Source organism: Condylura cristata, unplaced genomic scaffold (assembly GCF_000260355.1).
Source record: "Condylura cristata isolate star-nosed mole 26May11 unplaced genomic scaffold, ConCri1.0 scaffold00002, whole genome shotgun sequence".
Taxonomy (NCBI): Eukaryota; Metazoa; Chordata; class Mammalia; order Eulipotyphla; family Talpidae; genus Condylura; species Condylura cristata.
Window position 1 is genome coordinate 81,717,564 of NW_004567103.1, and position 23,860 is coordinate 81,741,423.

Here is a 23,860-nt window from a genome sequence, read left to right on the forward strand (position 1 = left end):
CACACACACACACACACACACACACACACACACACATGCAAAACCAGAAAGCCAGAACCAGAGCTGTTGGAGACTTTGAACAGAACGCAGAGGTGCTGTTTCTCTCTGTTGGAGTTTTAAGGCAGTGGGTGTCAGGCATGCAAGCAGGGATGCCTCTATGAACACAGATACATGCCTGCCCTTCCCAGCTTGCTTGCTCAGCCTTGGCACTAAAAAGCCCCAGTTCGGGGAGAAAAGAAACTCAGAGCAACTAGATCCTCTTTGGGGAATCCAATTCCCTTGTAGAAGAAAGTGGGCCCAGGATCCCTGCTTAGTGATTCTGAAAGAGGTTACCTGTGCCTAAACAGATGGGCAACAGCAGAGGAATAACAACCTCCCCACTTGGAGTCTACTCACCCCACCTGTGATCCTGGTGGGTGGCAGTATCTCAGCCTGAAAGCAGGACCAGAACAAGAAGCGGTCCCCGAGGCAGGAGGTTTGGCATGTTGGGGCTGCGTGCAGGGTGCATTTGGCTATGGGGAGTCAGTGACCGTATAATCCCAGCGGCCTTTAGAAGACACGCTCCAGAGCTCTGTGAGCATGGGACTTGGAACGCAGAGCTCAATGCCCTCCCAGCATACAGGAAAGCTTCTCTTCCCTGCCAGCCTGCCACCAAGGTGGCATCTACTGAGAGCTATGCTGCTCTATGGCAGCAATGCAACTAAGAGTTGACAGTCTCAGAAGCAAGGTGACAATAATAACGGTGAGATGCCTGCTATTCTCTCACATTTCTGAAAGTCAGAAGTCCACAATTAGAATTGCTGGACTTAAATCAAGGGGAGGACAGAGGCTGCCCTCTGCAAGTGCTGGGGAGAATCTGTTCTGCGCCTCTCCCAGCTTCTGGCAGCTGCCAGCATTCCTAGGCTTGTGACCGCTCTCCAGCCTTTGCATCCGTGGGGACACTGCCTCCTGCTTGCTATGCCTCCTGTGCCTTATAAGGACATTTGTGCTGGCATTTATTACCCACCTGGATAACCCAGAGCCTCCTCATTATAACATCCATACCGTAATCCTGTGATTAGGGCCTTTTTCCAAGCAAGATAATGTTCACTGGCTCCGGGGATTAGGGTGTGGATGCATCTTTGAGAGACGTTTGCCTTCCACACTTAACCTCCCCTTTGCTTTTGGCCACATATTTGTAAGATCACTATTAGGATGGTTCATTACAGATGAGGAAACCAATTCAGAGACACACATGATTAACTTCAAGCCATGCAAGGAGTGAGCTAAGATGGACTAGAGATTGGCTGCAGTGCTCAGTCTCTTCATTGGAGATACTGTTTCATTCATGCATGCACGCATGCAATCATTCATTCAGCAGAAACATGCTGCGTGTGCTCCATATTGTGAAGGGTGTCAGAGCTGGTGCTGGCAAAGCAAGTGAGCAAAGTGGACCCAGAGCCTGTTCCTAGGGCTTCGTGTTCAGAGAAGAGCTCATCACTGCAGCCCTGAGGGCCAGCTCAGTGCCCAAAGCAGGATTGAGATGAAGAGAAGGGTCTGCCTGGAGGATGGACATCCAGGGCACTCATGGCCCATGTCCAGGATCTGAGAGGAAACAACAAGGTACACACGGGTGGTGACCCCATAGAACTGCGACCTCAGTCCCGCTGCCACTATGGTCTTAATTCAGCCTAACGAATGGATTGGAGGTGAGGTTTATAGGCTCACAGCCCCAGCGGGATCTCCTGTTCCTCATCTTCAGCAGGTCCCCTAATTAGGCTGCAACAGGACAGTGCCAGGGCACAAACGCCCCAATCCTCCAATCCTGGTGCTGCTGCTGACCTCACCATGGCCTCGTCACGGATGCTGTGGGTCTCGGTATTGCTGTTGATGAAACTTGCCTATTTCTGATCTTACTGACCTTTGAACAGAGCTGTCAAAGGTTACCAGGTTCCTCCTCCTGCCTCCTGAACCCCAAAGTGGGTGAGCTTGTCCCACATGTCTCCTGCTGAGTCTGGGTGAGTCAGCACCCCTCAGCTCTGTATTGTTCTGCCTCTCCAAATAGACACCATGGGTGGGATGCCGGGGCCCCAACCCCTGCACTTCCGTCCCTTCCTCCCATTGCATTAAGAAACACGTCGGTTCCTGCCCCTGCACCTCCACCCAGGCTGTGCTGCAGAACACCCTCCCGTCCATGAAATTCTTACTCATCCCCCGAGCCACACGCCCACCGTCTGGAACATGGCGCCATTGTTCTAACTTCCAGGGCTGGCTCCCGACTTAGCGTCTCAGTGTGCTCCCTCAGACCCAGCTTCACCTCCTCAAAAAGTCGGGGGCCTCAGACTAGATGTTGGCAGATGCAGGCTGAGTTGCACTTGCTAATCCGTTAAGTATCAGAGACAGTGAGCACCAGCCGAGCACCTACTAAGCGCCTGGTGCTGCCCTGCGCTGTCCATACTAAGCACATCCCACCCCATGCTGTCCTTCAGGCTGGCTCACCGACGCGCCATCCTGCAGGCAAGGATGCAAGCTCAGGTAGGTAGCGAGACCAGGGTCCACCATGAGAACTAGGTCTGTCTGAAGGTTCAGGCTCTGCCCCCGTGGGTGTGGCTCTCCTCACCAACAACCCACCTCCCGTCCTGAGCCCAAGAGCACTGGTCTAGGCGAAGTCCGCAAAGGGACTGTCAGACTGAGCTTCCCGAGGACAGAGACAGCCAAGAGAAAAGCTCGCCTCTGGGAGCTGCAGTGGAGATGCAGCACACCCAGTCTCAACATCGCAGCAAGCAAGGCCAGCTCCCCTCCCGGTCTGCCACTCAGAGCCCAGCCACTTTGGGCCTCCAGCCTCCACTTCCTTGTCTTTAAAATGGGCGTAAGAAAACCTGCCCTGCAGAATCATTCTCATGTGTGCACTCGTATTCAGCGGTGTTGGTGACCTCGGCTGCAGCAGCAGCAGCAGCTTCTTGGCAACATCCATTAGGCTAGAGCAACAGAGGTCCAGTGAGGTCTCTGCTTTCTCTGTCAGTTTTCTCCCCTGTTCTTCCTTCCTTTCACCAGTCACCAGTCTGGCCTCCTTCCAGACACTTTGCAGGCCCCTCCCATTAGGGGAGCCAGGGAGGAAGGAAGAGGAAAGAACCTGTTATGGAAAGGACCTTTCCTGGGCCTGCCCTGGCCTTCTGGGGAGGAGGAGCCAGGTCTGGCCAGCAGATCAGCACCAATGTTGGAGAACCTTAGGAGACATGAAGGGGTCCTCTGCTTCAGGCTGCCATTCAACATGTACAAATACACCCATACACACACACACACATACACACACAGAGGCAGGAGGGGTTGGCTGTCCTCTTACCTAGAGCTCCTGCTTTTTTTTTTTAAAAGGATTTATTTATTTATGCATACAGAACTGGGGTACAGGCCAGAGGTGCAGGGGCGGTGAGAGGACTCACCAGAGACACAGTGGGGAGCAGAACAGGCCGACTGACGAGTACACTGCTGAGGAGAGCAGGGGGCGGGTCAGGAGAGGTCTGCTGCGCCATGTGGTCAACCCCGGGGGCAGGCGGGAATCAAACTCATTCGGAAGCGGCTTTAGATTCTCAGTGCTGTGCTTTAACCCGCTGCGCCACCAGGGAGGGCCCGAGACATGGCAGAGCCAGCACAGCTCTGTCCCTTCTGCCTCAATAGCCATGGGCAGGATGTCCAGGGTGCTCTCCCTCAGTCCTGCAGACAAGAGAGTGGGTGGACTGGGAGAGCTGTGGCTAGGGTCTGCCCTGGGCCCTGGATCCCTCTGGGTAGGAGAAGGTTATATTTGTCTAGACAAACTTTGGCAGTTGACAAAGACAGAAAACTCAGCTCAAACTGGTTTAAACAAACAAACAAATGCATTAGCTCAGATAACTGAAAGAGCCAAAGGTACTATCATCTGGGGAAGTTGGATCTGTGTCCAGGGGCTCAATTCAGCAATCGGGTTCTACCTCTCTCAGATCTAAAGTTCCGTGCATGTGTCATCTTCATTCTTGGCCTCTGCCCGCAAGCTCTATTTGCTTGCTTGTGCTCTATTTGCTTGCTATGGTCAGCAAGCTCTTCTATCCCAAAGGGTCTAGCTAAAGCTCTGTCTTGGACACACATCCACCTCTGAGCTGACCATGGTGTCCAGGGATAGGGCATGGTCTGATCAGCTGGGCTCAGGTCACATGCTCCTTCCCCTTTCTTCATCCCACCCTAAACCCCAGTAGAACCAGGAGCAGGGGCCAGTGAGACCTGGCCAGAGTGCCCCATGGGCTCTTCTTCATTAGCCTGCGCACACACATCTTTACTTGAGCCTTTGTGGGCACATGCTATTCCCTTTATTTGTAATGCACTTCCTTTTTTAATTAATTTTATATATCTATATGTTTGTGTGTGTGTGTGTGTGTATCATATCATTCTTCATTTTTGTACAATGTACGCTTTCTCTTCTCAGGTGTATTCCCCATAAATTCGTATCACCACTTCATCCATGCACCATCACCATTGTCCCTTGTGCTCTTCCCTCCCATTTAGATCCTTCTCTCTGCTTTATAGTTGCCTGTTAATTTTGTTTTTATTTATTTATTTATTTATTTGTTATGATTATTTTCTCCTGATCCCTTATTTGGTCCCCTTATATTCCTCTTATAAGAGAAACCATTGGATATTTTTCTTTTTCCTTCTGGCTTATTTCACTTAGCATAATCCTCTCTGACTCTATGCATGTTGCTGCAAATGGCATGAGTTTATCTTTTTGATTGCCAAGTAATAGTCCATTGTGTAAATATATGACATCTTCTTAATCCAGTCATCTATTTTTGGGTATTTGTGTTGTTTCCATATATTATTTATTGTAAATAAACATAGGAGTGCAGATATCCTTTTGAATTAATGTTTTTGTATTTTGAAGGTGGATTCCTAGGAACGTAATTGCTGGTTCATACAGTAGCTCCATTTTTAGTAGTTTGAGAAGCCTCCACATGACACAGCTTTCCATAGTGGGTGGACCAGTTTGCATTCCCACCAGCACTGTAGGAAAGTTCCCTTTTCTCTACATCCTTGCCAACATTTGTTGTTGCCTGTTTTTGTTTTGTTTTTCTTTTTTTTCTTTTTTTTTCTTTTTCTTTTAATAGGTGCCATTATGCAGAGTTAGGGTATTTATTCATCTGCTGGAGTCTTGGCTACTTATATGAGTTATGGTCTTGCCTGTATCATTTGGGCTCTGAGCCCCTTACAGTTTTCTAGGAACAGAGTGAGTACTTGGGACCACTTTACTGGGTATTTGAACACATATATGAAGAAATAACTGGTAGAATCATGCTCAGATGAACTCAGAGCTGTATTGAAGGGGGGAAGATAATGCATAAAAGTAGTACCCAAAGTGAACACCTTTCCTCCAGCCTAGCTGGAAGCTCCTCCAGCCTAGCTGGTTACAGGCTGCAAGTTGTAGGTATGAATGTGTGCCTGTCTACCACGTTGGCAACACTGAGCACCTTTTTAAATGAGCTCACAAAGGTGGGCCTTCCTCCCCTTCTCAAGGCCACCTTCTTGAGTCTCTTCCCAGTTGCTAGAACCCAGGACCTGAATGGACTACAACTTAGACCAGGGTGAGCTCACTCAGCCGATAGCATAGAAATGGAAGAAGAAGGCCCTCCCGGGTGGCACAGTGGGTAAAAAAGCACAGCACTTAAGAAGCTAAAGCCACTTACACATGAGTTCGATCCCTGCCCCGGGGGTGACCCACAGGGCAGCAGACCTCTCCTGACCTGCCCGCTGCTCCCCTCAGCAGTGTACTTCGTCAGTTGGCCTCTTCTGCTCCTCACTCTGTCTCTGGTGAAGCCTCTCACCGCCCCTGCACTCTGGCCTGTGCCCCGGTTCTGTATGCAAAAATAAATAAATCTTTAAAAAAGAAATGGAAGAAGAAAGGGAGTTTGTTGTTGGATTTGGCCTGAAGTAGTGGCTCAGATTTCCCTAGCAGACACTTTTCCCGGTGAGAACCATGGCTGCTCCTCAGTTCACCAGCACTGCCAGCACCCATCTGCTTGGGGGTGCTCAGCTGGGCCCAAAGAGGGGCCATCCAAGAGAAAGAAGCTTTGTTCCCTAAAGACTGGCAATTTTGGTGTGATTGAGGGTTCCTGGGCAGTTCCCGGGTCCTCCCAATGAATTGTTTGGAATTTGCCATTTAATATTCATTGTCCTGGTTTTATTTAGTCTGTCAAATGATCTGTTGGAACATGTGTGCCCCTAGTTCCTTATCAGTCATTCACAACAGTGCAAGAGTGAGGTTCCAATTCCTGCTAGAAAGCTGGATGGATTTGTGTGTGATGATGAGGTGAGTGGGGGTGAAGATAAAAGAGAGAGCTGAAACAGCTCTACTGACCCGAGCCCCACTTATAAATCATCACCATCTTCAAGAACACCCATTTCTCTGCTGAGGGAAGGATCTCAGCTTGCACTCAGGCCTAGACGCCCCTGGGTGATGATGGCTCTCTTACCTGCAGCCTAAGTGACCTTAGGCAAAGGACCTAGACTTGCTGACTGTGTAAAGTGGACAGAAAGTGCCTACTTTGCTTTTTGTTTGTTTGTTTTGATGAAAGAAAGAAATACATGCATGTGGTCCCTTGATGGCTGAAGTGCACTTGAGAATACGCCTAATAAGGACACAGCTAAGTGGTGCAGCACAGAGAGGCTTCCTGGAGGAGGTGTCTGGGCAGTCTTTTGTGGTTGTGTTGGCTGATGGGCATGTTCTCATGTTCTCCCACCCCAAGTTGACTTGTTGCTGAGAAGGAAGAGGGGAAGGAGTCAATGCCTGTGGAACTTACCATGCACCCAGCCCTAGCCGGTTGCGCTACCATGGTGAGGGGCTGGAAAGTGGAAGCAGTCAAGCCGACCACCCAACTGAGTGTGGATGAGCAGGGTTAGTGAGGCTGCCTCACTGTCCCTAGGCCCTGAGTCCCCCCTGCAGCATCCAGAGCCAGTTCTGCTCCACATGTGCCAAGCAGCATATTTTAACTCTGCATCCATCCACCGAAGGTGCTGCTGGCCCAGGTCCTACAGCTTCAGGCTTCCTTACCACACGCCAAGTAAGCAGGGCGTGCCAATTTCTGCCAGAGAAACTCCTTCCTGTGTCAGGTGCCTGGCTAACTTTGGAACACTGGCCCATGAGGGAAGCATGTGCCACCTGTCTGGGAGGGGACAGAATAAGCTGGCACCAACAGGCACACTTCACTCACGAGGACTCTGGGTCCAGGAAAGGAAGTCACTCCTCCATACCCGGTGGCCAGACGGACACAGGCTGGAAGTCAGCCCGAGGCAACCTCACTCCCAGGTTCTCCCCTCATCCTGGAGCCACCTGCCAGAGAAGACTGTCCTGGGCCCTTGGCATGAGCAGGCAGGAGGCTCAGAGAAGCACAGCCCTACCCCATGCAGAGGCAAAACAGGGTGGCGGTGAGATGGGTCAGCCCAACACAGGACTGGTTCAAGAGTGCAGGAAACAATCCCTCTCTCAACCCAGTTCTGAGAGCCTGCACTGCTTCAGGGGCCCACGTAGGTCTCAGCTGTTCTCCAGATTGACTGGATACCTGCCTTTTACTGAGCCACACACAGCCTTCCAGAATCCTTTCACCCCATATGTCCCCAGGAGTCACACAGAGGCCTCTCTTCCCCACAGACCCTTGGTGTATTCCTTGTCTTGTCCTCTCAAAGAAGCCTGTCCTCTCACAAGACTGTGAGTGTCCAGCCTGCCAGGGTCAGCATAGTAGGCCACAGGACGTGGTAAGAGGGTGAGTTAGTCTGGTCCATTTCTCTGTCCCCTCTCTTGGACACATGGAAGTCCTCACCCAGAGCAAATATGTCTCTAGGCCCCTCACACAGAACACAGTTCCCTCCCACTTACCTCTAAAGGCAGCAACGAGTAAGAATACCTTGAGGCCGTGACTCCATGATTTCCTCCTAAGCCTTCCTCTGCCAAGTCCAGTGCTGGACACACAAATGTGCAGCCATCACTGATTCTGAAGACACCTCTAACTACCTGCAGGATGCCAGTTCCCTGATGCTGCCAGCATGTAGAAATGCCTCAGACCTGCGCTGCTCCCAGCAGAACCCAGTTACCTGGGATTTGGACCAGCCAACCTAAGACCAGAAGTGCCCAGGAGGTAGCAGGGAGCCCACGCCAGGAGAAAATGCTTCAGGGGGGCATTCTAAAGGGATTTCCTCACCAAGGGGATTCCTGGGCTTAAAGGGAAGAGAAGGAATCTGCCCAACAAGCACATTTAAGTGTTAATGTTGAGCTGCAGGTCTAAGCAGCCACATCTGTGAAGGTAGGAAAGAATGGAGCCAAAGGCTTCCACTGAAGGGGAGGAGCAACTTCCAATGGGGAGTCTACGGAGCCTGGCTAGTGAGACATCTGGCTGTCACCTGTGTGGGCCCTGGCACGCACCATGTTGGAAGCACCGTTCCATGCACTATTGAGCCTAATCAGTAATTACCTCCAGTTGCTCCAGTCAACAGACAAATCGCTGTCTTTCTGAGCTAGCCAACACTAACGATACCTCTTCACAGTCTAACATCTGTCGCGTGTGAAGATTTTGAGGGCCCTCAGGCATGTAAATGCAGCACTGGTGCTCACTCACTGACAGCTGAGTTTCAGGCACTATTTGGGGAGCTCCTCTTCATGGACACTCTGTAAAATGGGCACTATTGGCCCCATTTTGTAGATGAGGAAACCAAGAGTTGGAGAAATTTCTCACTCTGTGACTGAGCTATCAAGGGGAAGGGCCTGATTCTAACACATATTCTATTCTTGTGCTATATCGAATTCCAGAAAAACCCCATTCTCTGAAAAATGGAAAATTCAATCTTGGAAGATTTGGTTCCCAGTGACTTCAGTGTGTGCTCCCAGCTCCAATCCCTGAAGTCTGATTTTTCTTTCATGGGTGTATTTTGGTAATGACCTCAGGACACCCCTGAAGCATCGGGCAAACAGCTGCTCAGAGAACCGTGGGTTAGAGACTCGGAAATAAGACGCCATCCTTGGGTTGAGCAGAGCTTGCACTTCCCAGGCTGGCCAGGGGACACGGAGATAGACCTCAGCAGCCCAGGTCAGAGCCACCAAGCGGGGCACGCTGACAGTGGGCATGGGAGAGTGGCCCTGTCAGATCCAGAAGGGACTCCATGTAAGAGGAGCTAGGGTGATACTCCAAAAAATTTTTTTTTAAAGATTTATTTATTTATTCATACAGAACTGGGGTACAGGCCAGAGGCTCAGGGGCGGTGAGAGGCCTCACCAGAGACAGAGTGGGGAGCAGAACAGGCAGATAGATGAAGTACACTGCTGAGGGAAGCAGCGGGCGGGTCAGGAGAGGTCTGTCATGCCATGTGGTCTCCTCCGGGGCAGGCGGGAATCGAACTCATGCGGAAGTGGCTTTTTCGCTTCTCAGTGCAGTGCTTTAACCCACTGCGCCACCAGGGAGGGCCGATACTCCAAAATTTTAGTCAGGGCTCATCCTTTCACAACCCTTCCTGAATCCTAGACTTTCCAGACCCTGTGACCGGGCTTCACACCAATGACTGTCCAGCTGCAGCCCAAACCACCTGACTCCTCTTTCTCTCAGTTCTTTTGGCAACATGAACACTCGGCCTCTCACCCCAGGTATCCGTATTTTCGTGTTTTGTTTTCCATGCATGTTTCGGACATGCTGCACTTGTTTCTTTAACAAAAGTTAATTTGTTATGTGTCCAGCCTGAGCAGGTGCCGGGGAGACAGGAGCTCAGACAGGAAGCTGGGCCAAGGCTGCTGGTGTACAAAATACAAAAGTGGCCCATCTGCTACTGCTTCTCCCGGGGTTCCCTGTGCGTCCTCCTCCAGTGTGCCATGCCTTCTAGATCATTCCTCTTTGTCTCTGCAGGCCTCCTTCCCTGAGCGGCAGCCCTGTCATCTCTGACATCTCATTGATCCGGCTTTCCCCACACCCCGCTGGTCCTGGGGAGTCCCCCTTCAACGCCCCCCACCCGTACGTGAGCCCCCACATGGAGCATTACCTCCGTGCCATGCACAGCAGCCCCACGCTCCCCACCATCTCGGCAGCCAGAGGCCTCAGCCCTGCTGAGGGTGAGTAGGGTTTGGGGTGGCCTGGGGGGTGTGGTGGGTGGAAGGTTGGAAGTGTTGGGGCGTTGGTTTGGAGGAGCTGGGGTGTTAACAGACACTATTGATTCCCTAGCACCTGGGATGGGAAGCAGGCTGCTGTTCCTTCTCATCACCCCTGAACTACAAAGGTTCCTAAATAAGTGTATGTTGAAAGCCCAGAGAATTCCGATGGGCTTTGCCATCAGACTCAGAGATGCAGGGACTCAGCGGCCGCTCTGTGTCTCTGAGGTCAGAGGCCTGGGAGGGAATAGACTGCCTCGGCACCATAATCAGAGGGCCACCCCAGTGCAATTAACTTGAGCCAGGAAAGAGCAGGCTCCCAGCTTCCAAATGGCTTTAAAGACCTAACATTCTCCATGTCTAGCCCCTACCCCACCCCACTGCCACTTGTGCAGACATGTGCTGTATACAGATGCTCACACTGAGCAGTCGGGAGCACTACTGGGAGGCAGTCCTCCTCATGCTGTCTTCCTGGGAAGTGCACCACCTCCCGTTTAGAGGAGCCCTTACCCACTGTCCCATGGGGCCGCCAGAGTGTCTCCTTAACTTCTCATCATTGCCACCTTCAAAAGCAGCCAGCTGTGTCGTCTCAAGATCTGCCCCGTGAAACCTTCCCTCTCAGCCCTTTTCAGGATGGGGGATATTAGTGAGCAATCTGCACTCGTGAATATGTGGGCAGAGACCCCAGGGACACACTGACCTAGGGCCCTCACCACTGTCTCCATCCTCACGAGGGGATGTGTCTTCCCACCACGTGAATGTGACCATGAGCAGAAGCCAAGCCTGGATCTGACAAGGGTCTAGCTAGAGTTTCACACTACAAAGAACTCCAGGCTCCAAAGGTACAGAAACGCTCCCCAAGGCGCTGGATTCGTCCTCCCGCCTGTGAGCTGTGCGCTCTGCCTGGTCTTCACCAGGAGAAACCAGACAAGGTGAATGGTCACAGCCACGGAACTTGAGAGTGACCGGCCAGAACGTGACCATTCTGAAATGGCACTTTAGGTTGTAATGCAACCCTGAACTCTGCCTAGGTCCCCTGAGTGCCCAACCCATGAGGCAATCTCATGATTTGGCACCAAAGGGAACTTGGCTAGCTTACATGTCCTTGATGCCTGCAGGGGGTGGACCAGATACCTCACTGGCCATGGGCCAGGCTCCTGAGTTACTAGAGAGGCATATCAACTTCATACACCTGCTTTGTTAGCTGTGCTGGCCCGCATGTCTGCCCACGAGGTCTGGAAAGTTCTTCAGCAATCCGAGCATGTCTTGTCACACAATCAGACAGAGACCCTGGGCCATCAGCCTATGGAGGCCAGGGCTGGCTGTCGAGGATCTCAAGAGACAGGAGGAGGAAGGAGAGGAAGAGGGAGGGGAGGACCACCACATCTGTTGATTGGCTGCTTCTGCCTGCCCAGTGCACAAGCTCTACTGTGGCATTTGCCAAGGTTAAGTGGAGTAGAAAGGTCAAGAACTCCAGGTTACACAATCACCTTCCTGCTGTGCAACCTTAAGCAGAACCCTCACCGCTGGGGGCGCTGGTGATAGTGTCCCTGAGCTCATCATGGTCAAATTATAGAATAAATGTGAATTCTGCACAGACTCAGCACACTCAGTACGACGTTGGCTGCTACTTTCATTTTTAATAGTAATCTGAGTGCTGGGTACTATCACCTCATTTTACAGATGGAAAACTGGGCCAGCCGAGAGCGGTGGATCTCCCAATGTTCACATGTGGTAAAAGCCGGGACTCTGGCTATTTTGGTTTCCACACTTTGTTATTTCGTGGACACCACACCCCTGAGTACACAGCCTCCCGAGATATTTTGAATGTCACCCTCCCTGCCCCTTTCTGGACAGAGCAACATGCAGAGCTGGGACAGACAGCAAAGGGCCTGCAGCCTAGGGCTAGGGCCAGGAGCACAGGCAAGGAGTCTCATCTGGCCAGGCCGGAGTGCTCTCAGTGTACAGCCCCACCTTGAATGTCCAGGCGAGGCTGCCTGACCCAACTGTCCAGCCACCATGAATCCTGATGGCCTGCAGCTCAGAGCTTCTGTGGGACCCTCAGAGGAGGGCCTTGAGGAAGTGAAGGAATGCAGAGGCCAGACCTGGCCTCCCCATCTACAGAAAGAAGGCCACTCACTCCAGCCTGGTGCAGATGGTTGGAGAATGGGAGGAAGGGGACAAGGCCCAGGGGCAGAGCACAGGCTAGAGGGCACTACGGGGGCTGCTCAGGCCATGTGGGCATCTCCCTTTGCTTCCAGATTGTGACTTCTGTCTCCTTTCCTACCCACAGTGGCCCACGAGCACCTTAAGGAGAGGGGACTATTTGGCCTCCCCACTCCAGGAACCAACCCCTCAGACTATTACCACCAGATGACCCTCATGGCGGGCCACCCTGCACCCTATGGGGACCTGCTGATGCAGAGTGGGGGTGCTGCCGGTACGCCCCATCTCCACGACTACCTCAATCCAGTGGATGGTGAGTGCTGGGTGAGAATGAGACAGGGGAGGGAGCTGACAGATAACTTGCTGGGCAGAGGAGGGTGCTTGTTGCTCCCTTTAAGGGTGGAGGGGCCCACAGAGGAAGTCTGGCCTGCACCCCAATCCCTGCCACACCTGCTGCCAACAAAGATCAAGGCTTTGAACAACATGCACAAATACTGAGTCACCACAGGCCAGGAAGTGTTTTAGACGTGGAAGACACCCCAGGGAACAAAATACACTTGTGTTTGCCTTCATGGAACTTACAGAAGAGTGGGAAGAGACAAACCAAGCCAGGGATGAGTATGAAGTAGGGAGTACTGAGTGGAGTGGTGGTGCAGTTTTGGATGGGAAATCACTGGGGAGGTAATATTTGCGCAAGGAATTCAAAGAGTTGTGCTGTGCAGAAATACGCTGCAAGAGTGATCCAGGCAGAGGAAACAGCAAGTACAAAGGTCCTGGGGCAGCAGTGAGTCTGCCGAGCTCAAGAAATGGCCAGGAGGCCAGTGGGTTTACCCTCTAGTGAGTGAGGGTTAGGAGCAGTGTGGGGTCAGTGACCCAGGGAGGTCTTGACGGCTACTCAGTGCTTGGGGAGACTTTGGCTTTCATTCAGAAAGGGAGCATGGGGGGGCTTGGAGATGGTTAGACAGAGGAGTAAGGACTTATTCTTCAAGGGAATCCCATTCCACCCGCTGATCTGAGAGTAATTAGGAGCAAGCATAGATTGTAAAGATAGAACCACAGGATTTACTCCCAAAGTAGAATAAGGCTTTAGGTATAAAGAAAGGTGTGGAAGACCTGTCCTGTGTCACCCGCTGCTCCCCTCAGCAATGTATTTCGGTTCATCTGCCTGTTCTACTCACTACTCTGGCTCTCGTGACTCCTCTCACCCCCTACACCTCTGGTCTGTACCCCAGTTCTTATGCGCATAAATGAATGGATCTTTAAAAAAGAAAGAAAGAAAGACACTGAGGCCGCAGGCCTTGCAGTTGTCAGCAATTGGCCCAGGAGCCTGAAGACCAGGTCGATGTGAGGGCAGGAAAGCACATATTTCAGGTAGATGAAGTTGTGTCACCCATTAGATGCCAAGCCCTTCCCTCCCACCATTTGCACCTCTACCATTTTCACAGGGATGCCTACTCCCTCCGAACATGACCCTCTTGGAGTCAGCATGGAGCTGTGGGGGAGAAAGTCACAGATGGAAAGCTTAAGCACACACCCCTCACTCCAAGTCAGAGCCATGCCCCTGGAGTCCAGCCCAGGAATATCTGGGGATCCAGGGACTAGGCCTATGAGCTGGCAGCCACCACAATGGTCAGACAGCTCCGGCAGGGGGCAGTCTCCGGAAGACCTGCCCCATGGGCGCCTCCTGGGCTGTGTAGCCTGCAGTGGGTTGCAAATGGGTGCAGCAGTCTCAGAGGATCAGGCAGGCTGTAAGACCCAGCGTGCGTCATGTCCCTTCGCCTGCCCCCCACCTCCAGTCCCACCAGCACTCTGTCCTGGCTTTCTTTGCGGACAGTGAGGAGTCATGCAGAAACCATGGCTGAGGGATCAGGTGTCCCCAGAGGGTGGGAGATGCTGAGAGCAAATGAGAGAACCTGCTGCATGCATTCCCCAGAGACTGTGCTCCCAGCCTTCACCTACTTTCTCCCTCAATGTTACCCCTACTTTAAGATGAGCAAAATGGGCTTCCCAACATCAAGTGACTTGCCCAAACCACAAGTCAGGGTTCCATGCTGTTTGTCACCAGCATCATCAGCTCTTTCCTGGGCCTGTCACCTCCAGGCCGCACACCTGACCTACTGACCCAGGAGCCAAGTGTCAGATGACCCCAGTCATGTGGGTGCTGGGGGTGTTGGCAGGGCAACAGTGAGAAGAAATGAGTGCAGGCAGACCTGGGCCAGTGCCTGACTTGATAGCTGGTGGTGAATGGGGTCTGAACATTGAAACCCAGTCCTGCGTGCCATGGGAATTAGAAACACTGAATGACCTCACATCTGTGTCGTTCACTTCATGCCTGGGGTATAATAGGGGCTCAGTTAATACTCGATCCTACCTTGTTCCACCAGATGCTTTCCATGTTTCAAATCTGTCCCAACTTAATGGATGTGTCTCAAGTGTCAGTAGTTGAGTCCTTACCACCAGCCCATCCACTCCACCCCTAGGCCTGCCAAGGCTGACTTGTCCTTCCCACCCCACCTCGTGTTACCTCCCAGCTCAGGTTCTCTCGGCCTCCTCACACCTCTCATTGATCATTCATCCCTTCTATCATTCTGCAGTCAGTCCCGTGCCTCCCATCACCCTCAGACTAAAATGTCAATGGTCTAACATGGCTCAGCAGCTTTACCCTCCAGCCACACTTGAACACTGCACCCCACCACTCTGCCAAGTCCACAGGCTTGTGGACGATTCCCGCCGGGCCTGTAGTGCACTCCCTGCAGCTGGACTGCACGGGTCCTAGACTTGGGTCTCCCCCACCCACTGGAATACCACCAAAATGCAGCCCTAGCCCAGCCCCATCATCAACTCTGGGCCCTGACCCCTGTCCGTGCCCACCTGCAGACTGGAGGCAGCTGGAGCTGGCTGGAACTTCTCTGTAGCAAACCCAAAAGCCCCACAGGTCCAGACGCCTTACTGCCAGGGAGCAGACTTCTATATTCGTGGGGTCAGTGAGTGAGTAGCAGCTACAAAAGAACCTGGGCTAGAAAGGTGCAACTAATTAAGGAATAAATTACACTCAGGGCAAGCAGCTGCCGGCTTGCAGGGATCCTGGAAGGGGGCCGGGAACACCGAAGCTTTGTTCACAGGGGCACTCAGCATTTGGCAGCATCTGGGGGAGGGGGGGCCCGAGCATCTCTGAGAAACAGGAAGGCGGTGGAGCGAGGTGAGCTCACCAGTGGGCGTGAGAGCGACTCGAGTCAGCTGCTGCCGATTAACTCAGCACGCCCACCTGCCAAGTCCTTTCTCCACCTCTGTCTTGGGAATGTGATTGGCTTCAGGGCGCATCACGCTTCCAGCATTGGCCTGTATCGGCATATCAATTTCTGGGACCGAGGCCTGCAGGGGGTGGGAAAACGGGATTTTTCTGAACCTGATTGATTCTGCGAACAGACAAGTTGTTGTATTTTGTTCCCAGTCACTTACGATCCAAGGAAATCACAGTAGTCAGCGTGATCTACTGTATGTGTCATTACTTCATACCATTGTTTTCAAATCAGTCGAGACTAGAACCAGAACCTTGGCTTCCATGCTTTCAAATGTCTTAGGCGTTTCTGTTCAGCTCTGAAAAAACGTGGATATGTACTTGTGTGCCTTTAAGAGATTCCCTAGCCTAGGTCTGTGCTCTGCAGAGCCCCAACCTGCTTCTTAAGATGTCCCCAGGCCCTCCCTGCCCCAGAATCCCAGAACAGTGGGAGCCTGGGAAAACCTGCCAGCTCTGGTTTTCATCAGCCGGCCCCAGTGCAGGGTCTGGAAGAATCCCTCCCAGGAAGCGTCTCTCCAGCCAGTGAAAGTGTGAGCATATCTTCCCATCAAGGTTCTTACTCTTCAAACTCTCCCAGAGAAAACAGTAGACCTGGGGCCTGGGCAGCATGGCTCAGGAGACCCTCTGTGGAAGGGTCCCGAGGCTCTCAGGGAACATGTGTGTTCACATTCAGAAGCTGCTATAGGCACGGTTGCCCCATGTAAGTACTGTGTAGGTGCAGGGGCCTAGAGCTCATAGGAAGTTGAGGAGGTGGCATTTTCCCGTTCTGTATCTGTCTGCAGTGTCTGCCTGCTTCTCATTCATTCTGTCAGCACTTATTGAAACCTACTGTGTGCCAGCCCAGTCCTGCTAGGACACAGCAATGGGCAGCCCGCTAAGGCCTGTGCTTATGCCCCAGTCGGGCTGATTTGTACAAGGCAGAGCAAAGAACGTATATCCGGAGGTTATCCCACAGGCCCCCCTTTCGCCTCCTTCTCTTTATGTTTCCAGAGATGATAGAACTATAGGGAGAGAACTTTCTAGAGGCTTTGCATGTCGAGTTGCCAGACGTGAGGTGACTGGATTGCGGAAGAAGGCTACCTGGGTGCACGTCTGATATAGCTGTTATAGGGCAGAGTGAAGTTCCCCCAGAGCCCCCAAACCCTCCTTCTGCCGCATCTACACAACACATTCTAGTGCATAAGACCTTTTTCAGTGGAAAAGAACTTTAATGCAACTAGTGTGAAATAGGGAAAAAAAAAAATAAAAAAAGACTGTAGTTTCCAAACCCAGCACTCATGGGTTACCCATCCCCTCATGGGTAAATGTCCAGCCAAACAGGGTGGGCCCAAAGCAGGACCATTGAGGCCAAAAGCTTACTGCAAGTCTGGAAGGAAAAGAGCAAAATCAAAATCCATGTCAAAATAAAGGCTGCCGTTGTCAGCTCCCCCTGCGTCTCCACCCATGTCTCTGTCTCCTTCATGTGTCTCCTTCCATGTTCAAGTCCAAGGCCAGGAAGCAAGCAAGGTTTTGTCACAGGTCTCTGCCTCCTGTGCTTCCTCTCACCCCTTTTCTTGATCTCCCCCCCTTCTCCCAGTCCACTCCAACCTCTCCTCAATGCTCCGCTCCCCACTTTTCTTGGGTGGGGTAGACAACCTGAAACCTCCCCTTTGCCTGGGATTACCCTGTTACTCAGCAGCCAACTATCAGCATAGTTTTACAGCCAAGTGCTTTCTACACAATTGTCTAATATTGTTTTTAGTAAACTCACCTTTTGGAGTTGGATAAAAGAATCTGAAGATGGAACTTGATTCATTTGGGACCGTTGCTGTCTCCCATCCCACCCCACCCCATCAAAGGAATCAACTACAGAAGTGGTAGTTCTTACCCAGAAAGTCTTCTGTGTTAGGGTATGTGAACATGGAAAGTAGAGCCAGCATCTTTTACACGAACATGACTTGCATTGAAACTGCCTCCCTGATAACAGATGGATGAGGATTTGGGCAGGGGGAGTAGAACTTGGTATTTTTTCCTGAAATGGAAAACCTGGTAGCATCTGGTGTCCCCACCTCTGTCTCCAGTAAGCCTACAGTAACCTCCCTTGGTTTGTGGTGGTGGAGGAAGGCAGAGAAGCCTTGACGGATCTGCTGAGGTGACAAGCCAAGATTCCCCCCAGGGCAGGAGGCCAGGCTGCAGCAAGGGCATTTCCCCAGAAAGCCCCCCTCCCTATCCCGCAGCTTCCTGGCCTCCTGGTGGTCGATGAAGGCCCATTGCCTCTTGTTCTTCAAGGAGGCTGATTTATAGCAGGAAGAGTGAGAAGTGATGCTGCATTGGGAGGTAATAGATAACCAGTCAGGGGACCCAAGGTTATCATTCTGCCTAGTGGTTCTCTGGAGAGCGGGGAATTCACGGGTTGTCACCACGGCCCTAAAATGGAATTTTCTTGTGTTATGCTGTTGACTATTGGTGATTTAACAGCAGAAAGATAGCAGCCACAGCCTGCCCCCCCCCTTTACTCCCACCACATTGAGAAGATTGAAATGTTTCCGATTGAAATGTTGTCTGTTTACAGCCCATATTTCCTCTGAGCTGTATATTTTATTGTCATATTGACACTAATTTGACTCGGATGTCACCTCCGTTCTGACGCCCGTTCTTTATGCTGCTTGCGGGTCCAGGGGGGGTTTCAGAAACCAATTACATTGATCACACCACAGAGAGGCAGGAGGAGCTGATGGAGGGGCTGCCAGAGGCCCTTGTCAGGCGGGAAGCTTGTGCCCTGCCTACAGTGAAAGAAGGGAGACTGAGGCAGCAGACCAGGCTGCAGCCCCCAAGGGGCAGAGCTGCTGTGTGGAGACAGGGGCACCCACGGATGGGTCACTTGGTAAACCTGGTCTTAGGCCTAGAGAGAGAATCCTGACTTATAAAGCCACGTCATAGGTGAGGAGTTGAGGGCCCAGAACTCTCAACTTAGTTATTTGTCTGTCACATGAGTAGGAAATGGAGGTTCTCAGTCTGAGCCCCAAGCCTCAGTGCTCCAAAAAATAGGCTCTTTTGTCCCTGACAAGAAGAAGGTAAAGAGACAGATAAGTGTGGGGCACTTCAAGGACCCCAAACTCAATTTCCTTAAATTATCTCAGTAATTTCAGAAAATATGCAGGTGAGGGAGCTGGACTATGCAGGGGTGCTCCCTATCAGAGGGTCTCAGGCCCAGGAGCCCCACCACCAGGGGTGTTGTGCTCACTCTGAGGAAAGTTGTGCTGAAGACAGTGACATGGAGGAGGCACTGGGGTACCAGGGCATTGGGCCAGGACACTGTTCCTTTGATTGCCAGTGCCACACCTGCCTGGTCTTACAGAGCCAGGCCCTCCATGCCTCCTGCCAGCCTCAACCCAGATTCCTGGGTCTGAGACCCCTGGGGGTTCCCATCCCCCTCTACAGAAGGTCTACCTGGAGCTGCCAGTGACGGGCTGCTCACCTGCCCAGGGCTAGTGGTAGTTGCTATTGTCCCACCAGCTGCAAAAAAACATTCTCAACTCACCTCGACAGTGAGGTCCAGGAGGACAAGGCCAAGGTCCTCACTGTGGCCCACCTGGCCAGCCCAGCGCCCGACATACTGTCAGCACCATATGAGGGGCCTATGGGTGAATGAACAAACACATGAATGAGCAAGAGAAAGAGCTAGTGACGGCGACGGGAGCCAGATGTAAGCAGTGATGGGTGGGCGCTGTCGGGCATCCTCTCAGGTCAGGGCAGGCTGGCGGCTGCTCACCTGGCAGCTGATGGACACCAGAACAGGCGCATCCACAGATGAATGGACGCGACGGCTCTGCCAGTCTCTGGCCATAAATCACAGGGGAAGCCACGGGAAATGAGTGCCAGGCTTTTCTTTCTATTTAGTAATTTATCAAGGGAAGAGGCGCATTAATAAACATATTTCCCTTGAGGGGTGGGGATAACAGAGATGAATATCACTGTCAGATTTGGCCTGTTTCCTCTTGTTAGGGGCGCCCGAGAGGGTGGGAATCCAAATATTAGCGGCAAAGCCTATTTTAAGGAATGTATTACAAAGAGGCGTTTCTCCCCTTGGATGGTGTTAGGTCTTTCCCCCCGTTCTGTGCCCCTGTTTGCCACTCAGTTTGTGACTAGCGGGAGTAGTGGAGAAGATTCGCTTTGGCATCTTTGAATTTCCTTGAGTGGGAGTGAACTCAGTCATGAGGCGCTAAGACAAGGAGAAGCTGCCCGAGCGAACAAGAATGAGTGGCTGTTTCGTGGCAGATGTGCTGCTGTGTGGCCGTCACGGTTTCTAGGTGGGCTGTCCTTCATGCCATTATTACCTCTAGGCTCACCCTGCCCATCCAAACTGTCTTCCCAGCCCTTCGAGAAGCGATGCTAGTGCGGCCTCATTCTGGAAGGGCTGTGGGATGTAGGCATGCTCCTCGACCCTGTCCCTGCAGGTAAAGCTGTGCTGCCCCATTGTACAGATGGACAAAGCAAGGCCCTCGGGCTGCTGCTGTCAGCTCAGTACAGGAGCCTTGGGCTGAACAGGGCAAGTGAAGAGGTGGGCCAGGCAGGTGGAGGTTGGAAGAAAGAGGCACACTTAGTTGTGGAGGGGGGTGAGGAAAGGGAGGTCAAGCAAGCTTCTGTGTTTCTGTGGCCATGTGACTGGAGGGAACCCACAGAGTTCAGTCCTACAGGAGGTGGGCATGTGGGGCTGGGTGGGCTGAGTCAGGGCTTCTCAGATTATGAGAGAGGGTGGCCATGAAGCAGCTGCCTGTCAGGGAGCTCTCTTTCAGAGCCACTTAAAGTAGGGAGGGAAAAGTTGTTTGTGGTGAGGGGACATCTCCAAGGTCTGCCTCTCCCCACCTTTCTGAATATAGTAAGGACACAGTGAGCCCCTGGAAAGCCACACAGCAAGGCTCCTTTGGACCTGGTTCGAATCCCACCCTCATCTGCAAGGCTGGGTTTGCATCTTAGATGATGGTGGTAGCTATTAAGTAAGGCAGTGGGTCTCAATGTCACTAAAGAGGGTGGTAGCTGGGTCACTACTATGAGAATTCGAAAATGTCATTTATCTGAACACCACACCAAAGGGCCTCATGCCACATCTGTTTGTCACCTAGGCTGCTGGCCCAGATGGGAGCAGCTGTAACATCCCCTGCTCCTCTGGCCTCTGTGAGGCAAAAGGGCAAAGGTGGACATCCTGCATCACCGGGCGTGTAGACAGGGATTCTCCCCTCTGCATGTGTGATAACATTTAGGGGCCTATACCCCTAAACCCCTGTGGCCAGAGCTAGCAAGCATCTCCAAATGCATCTTTGGAACACCTTCTGTGTACCACCATAGCTGTCGTTAAAAGATACGCAAACAGGGCCCTCCCTGGTGGCGCAGCAGGTTAAACACAGCACTAAGAAGCTAAAGCCACTTCTGTATGAATGAGTTCTATCCCCACCCTGGAGGTGATCCACATGGCGTGGCAGACCTCTCCTGGCCCGCCCACTGCTCCCCTCAGCAGTGTACTTCATCAGTCAGCCTGTTCTGCTCCCCATTCTGTCTCTGGTGAATCCTCTCACCGCCCCTGCTCCACTGGCCTGTGCCTCAGTTCTGTGTACATAAATAAATAAATCTTTTTTAAAAAAAAATCTGTAAGCCCCTTTTCTCAGAACCCAATAGAATAAACGAAGCATCCAGTTACATGAGCACCATAGCTGCGGGGCTTGTGAGCCACCTCTGTGTCTGCCATCCCATGATCATGACAGACCCAGGGCTGGCAGGCACCTTTCTGTGTTCAGGTCATTGATGAAGATTCCGTGTCTCCCACAGAATCTGCTCCGAGTCATGCTCTGACTTAGGGCTCCAGCCCAAGACTCCTTGTGTTCACCCCACCAAATCCACCCTGGGCTGCTTGGTCCTACTCAGGTTCAGTCCCTGCACCCAGAGACTCCTTACTCACAGGCTGTGGCCCACTCCCTCTGTGGCCTCTCATACCCCTCACCCACAAAGAAGACAGAAGAGAAAGCCCTGGAATCCCCTTCCAGCCTGGAGACTCTGGGGCCTTCTCTTTGCTACCTACAATCTAAGAGGTGTTAGTCCTGATTGCTCCATGGTAAAGGGGCTTCCCATGTCTACCAGCCAGAAAAAAATAGGGGGGTCAGCAGTGGATCCAGGGCATGAGGTGGTGGGGCCAGTGAGGGCTGGGGATGGGGATTCAGAGGGTCACAGCACTGTCATTGGTGTTCCTACAGCTGTAGATACAGGGCACTAATGCACAAATCCTGTGGCCAGGGCAGCCTGCTTCCTCCTGGGGGGAGTGGCCCTGTGAGGTATGAGCAGAAGGGAAGAAGGCAGCATCGCCAGCCCAGGAACACCGTGGAGGGGGGTGGCTGGGCCATGTTAGCAGTGGATATGTGCTAGCAACACTAGAGTTGTTTCTAGACACCCCTGCAGCCTGAAGGAAACCCGGAGCCCCTGAAGGGGGAGCTGGTGGGCAGGGGCCAGCAGGGGCCAGGGAGAGGATATTACATGCAGGTGGGCAGGCACCCGACCAAGCATTCACCTGCCAGGCTGTGTACCAGGCACTTGTTGCTCATCACCTGCATACTTCTCACCACAGCTCTGGGGTCAGCAGTATCAGACCTTTCCATAATGAGGAAACTGAGGCTCAAGGAGGATGTGGCCAGGGCGGGAACCTAAATATGTAGAGAGTTGGCCAGTGATGCTATCAGATCATTTCTAGGCCACTGTTTGTCCAGTGGAGAGACCCTGGTACAGGGTGAGAGCAGAGAGGAGGAACCTCTAGAAACATGTGGGGAATCCTGTGACCCCAGGTGCAGAGAGCCCTCGCTGGGGGCAGGCTCTTGTCTCTTCCCATAATTATGGAGGGGTAAAGGGCAGTCAGAATGGGTGGTGGAGGGATGTGCCTGTGCTAGCATGTATTGATAGATAGATAGATAGATAGATAGATAGATAGATAGATAGATAGATAGATAGATAGATAGATAGATAGATAGATAGATAGATATCTGAATCATATACTGGTGTAAGCCAGTGTTACCTCTATTTCAAACAAGAAAAAAAACAGCTACTGGCACACCCAACCAATCACATGGAGAAATCACACAAATTGCTAATGTTAAAGGAAAGAGGATTTGTAGTTCTATTTAGCTAGCAGGCAGATGTCCACAATAGGCAACAGTAATCTGAACATTAGAAACCCACGCAGGTGGCCTCAGCCATTGGGGTGAGCCTGGAAGGGGACGCAGGGGTATCGGGTGCTGGCCACACCCTGGTCTTGACCTGGTTCTGGCCTCACAGGTGCTCACTTAGTGAGAGAGGCCGCCAAAATGCTCGCTGGTGTTCTGTGCACTGTCACACCTTAAGCTCTCCTGGCCCCAGCCTGGCCTCTGTACCTCCCCAAAACCTCTGCGTGCACCCTAAAAGCAAGAAAACATCATTCTTCGTTTTTGTACAATGTACCCTTTTTCATCTCGGCTGTAATCCCCATGTACTTCCCACCACCAATTCACTCATGTGCCATCACCACAGCCCCTTCATGGGGAAATCATACATTGTACGTAATTGAAGGATGATGTAATGAATATATTTTTTAATATTTTTCTAATTAATTTTTTTTAAAGCAAAGAAACACACTAGCGTATATTCAGTATTCATAGACACGAAGCACCGCTTCTCAAACCTCACCACTCCACATGTGGATGGGTCCTATCATGGATGGACAAGCTGGGACTAACAGAGGCTGCATCTCTCATCCCAGAGCTCACCGAGCTGCAATTCCCATTAAATCCGCCTCATGGGCCTTTACTGTCCCTTCCTTCCTCCCTACCCTCCTCTCCCACCCCCCTGAACATGTGACGCTGACATGCTTTGGGCCGGTGTCCCCACAGTGTCACGCTTCTCCAGCCCAAGGGTGACACCCCGCCTGAGCCGCAAGCGGGCGCTGTCCATCTCGCCGCTCTCCGATGCCAGCCTGGACCTGCAGCGGATGATCCGGACCTCGCCCAACTCACTGGTGGCCTACATCAACAACTCACGGAGCAGCTCGGCGGCCAGTGGCTCGTATGGACACCTGTCGGCAGGCGCCCTCAGGTGAGTCCAGCTGCAAGCAGCGGGCCAGGAAGTGCAGATGGGCTGGGGCCCAGTGGGAGAGGCCAGGCTCTCAACTTCAGGAGAAAAACAGGATTTGCAGCATTCGTGAATCGGTAGACTTACAGATCTTTCATGAGTTCAAAACCAGTAATGATGACACTCAAATGTGCCTGTGTCTGAGTATGTTT

General features: G+C 52.1%; 1 protein-coding gene across 1 annotated transcript in view; it reads left to right on the forward strand.

The window, feature by feature from the left end:
* GLI2 (GLI family zinc finger 2) overlaps positions 1–23,860 on the forward strand; it is a 175,376-nt gene that overhangs the window by 130,715 nt on the left and 20,801 nt on the right. The window contains exons 3-5 of the mRNA XM_004674725.2: positions 9,885–10,087; positions 12,417–12,602; positions 23,471–23,672. Coding sequence (XP_004674782.1) covers positions 9,885–10,087; positions 12,417–12,602; positions 23,471–23,672 — 591 coding nt within the window. The remainder of the gene's footprint in view (positions 1–9,884; positions 10,088–12,416; positions 12,603–23,470; positions 23,673–23,860) is intronic.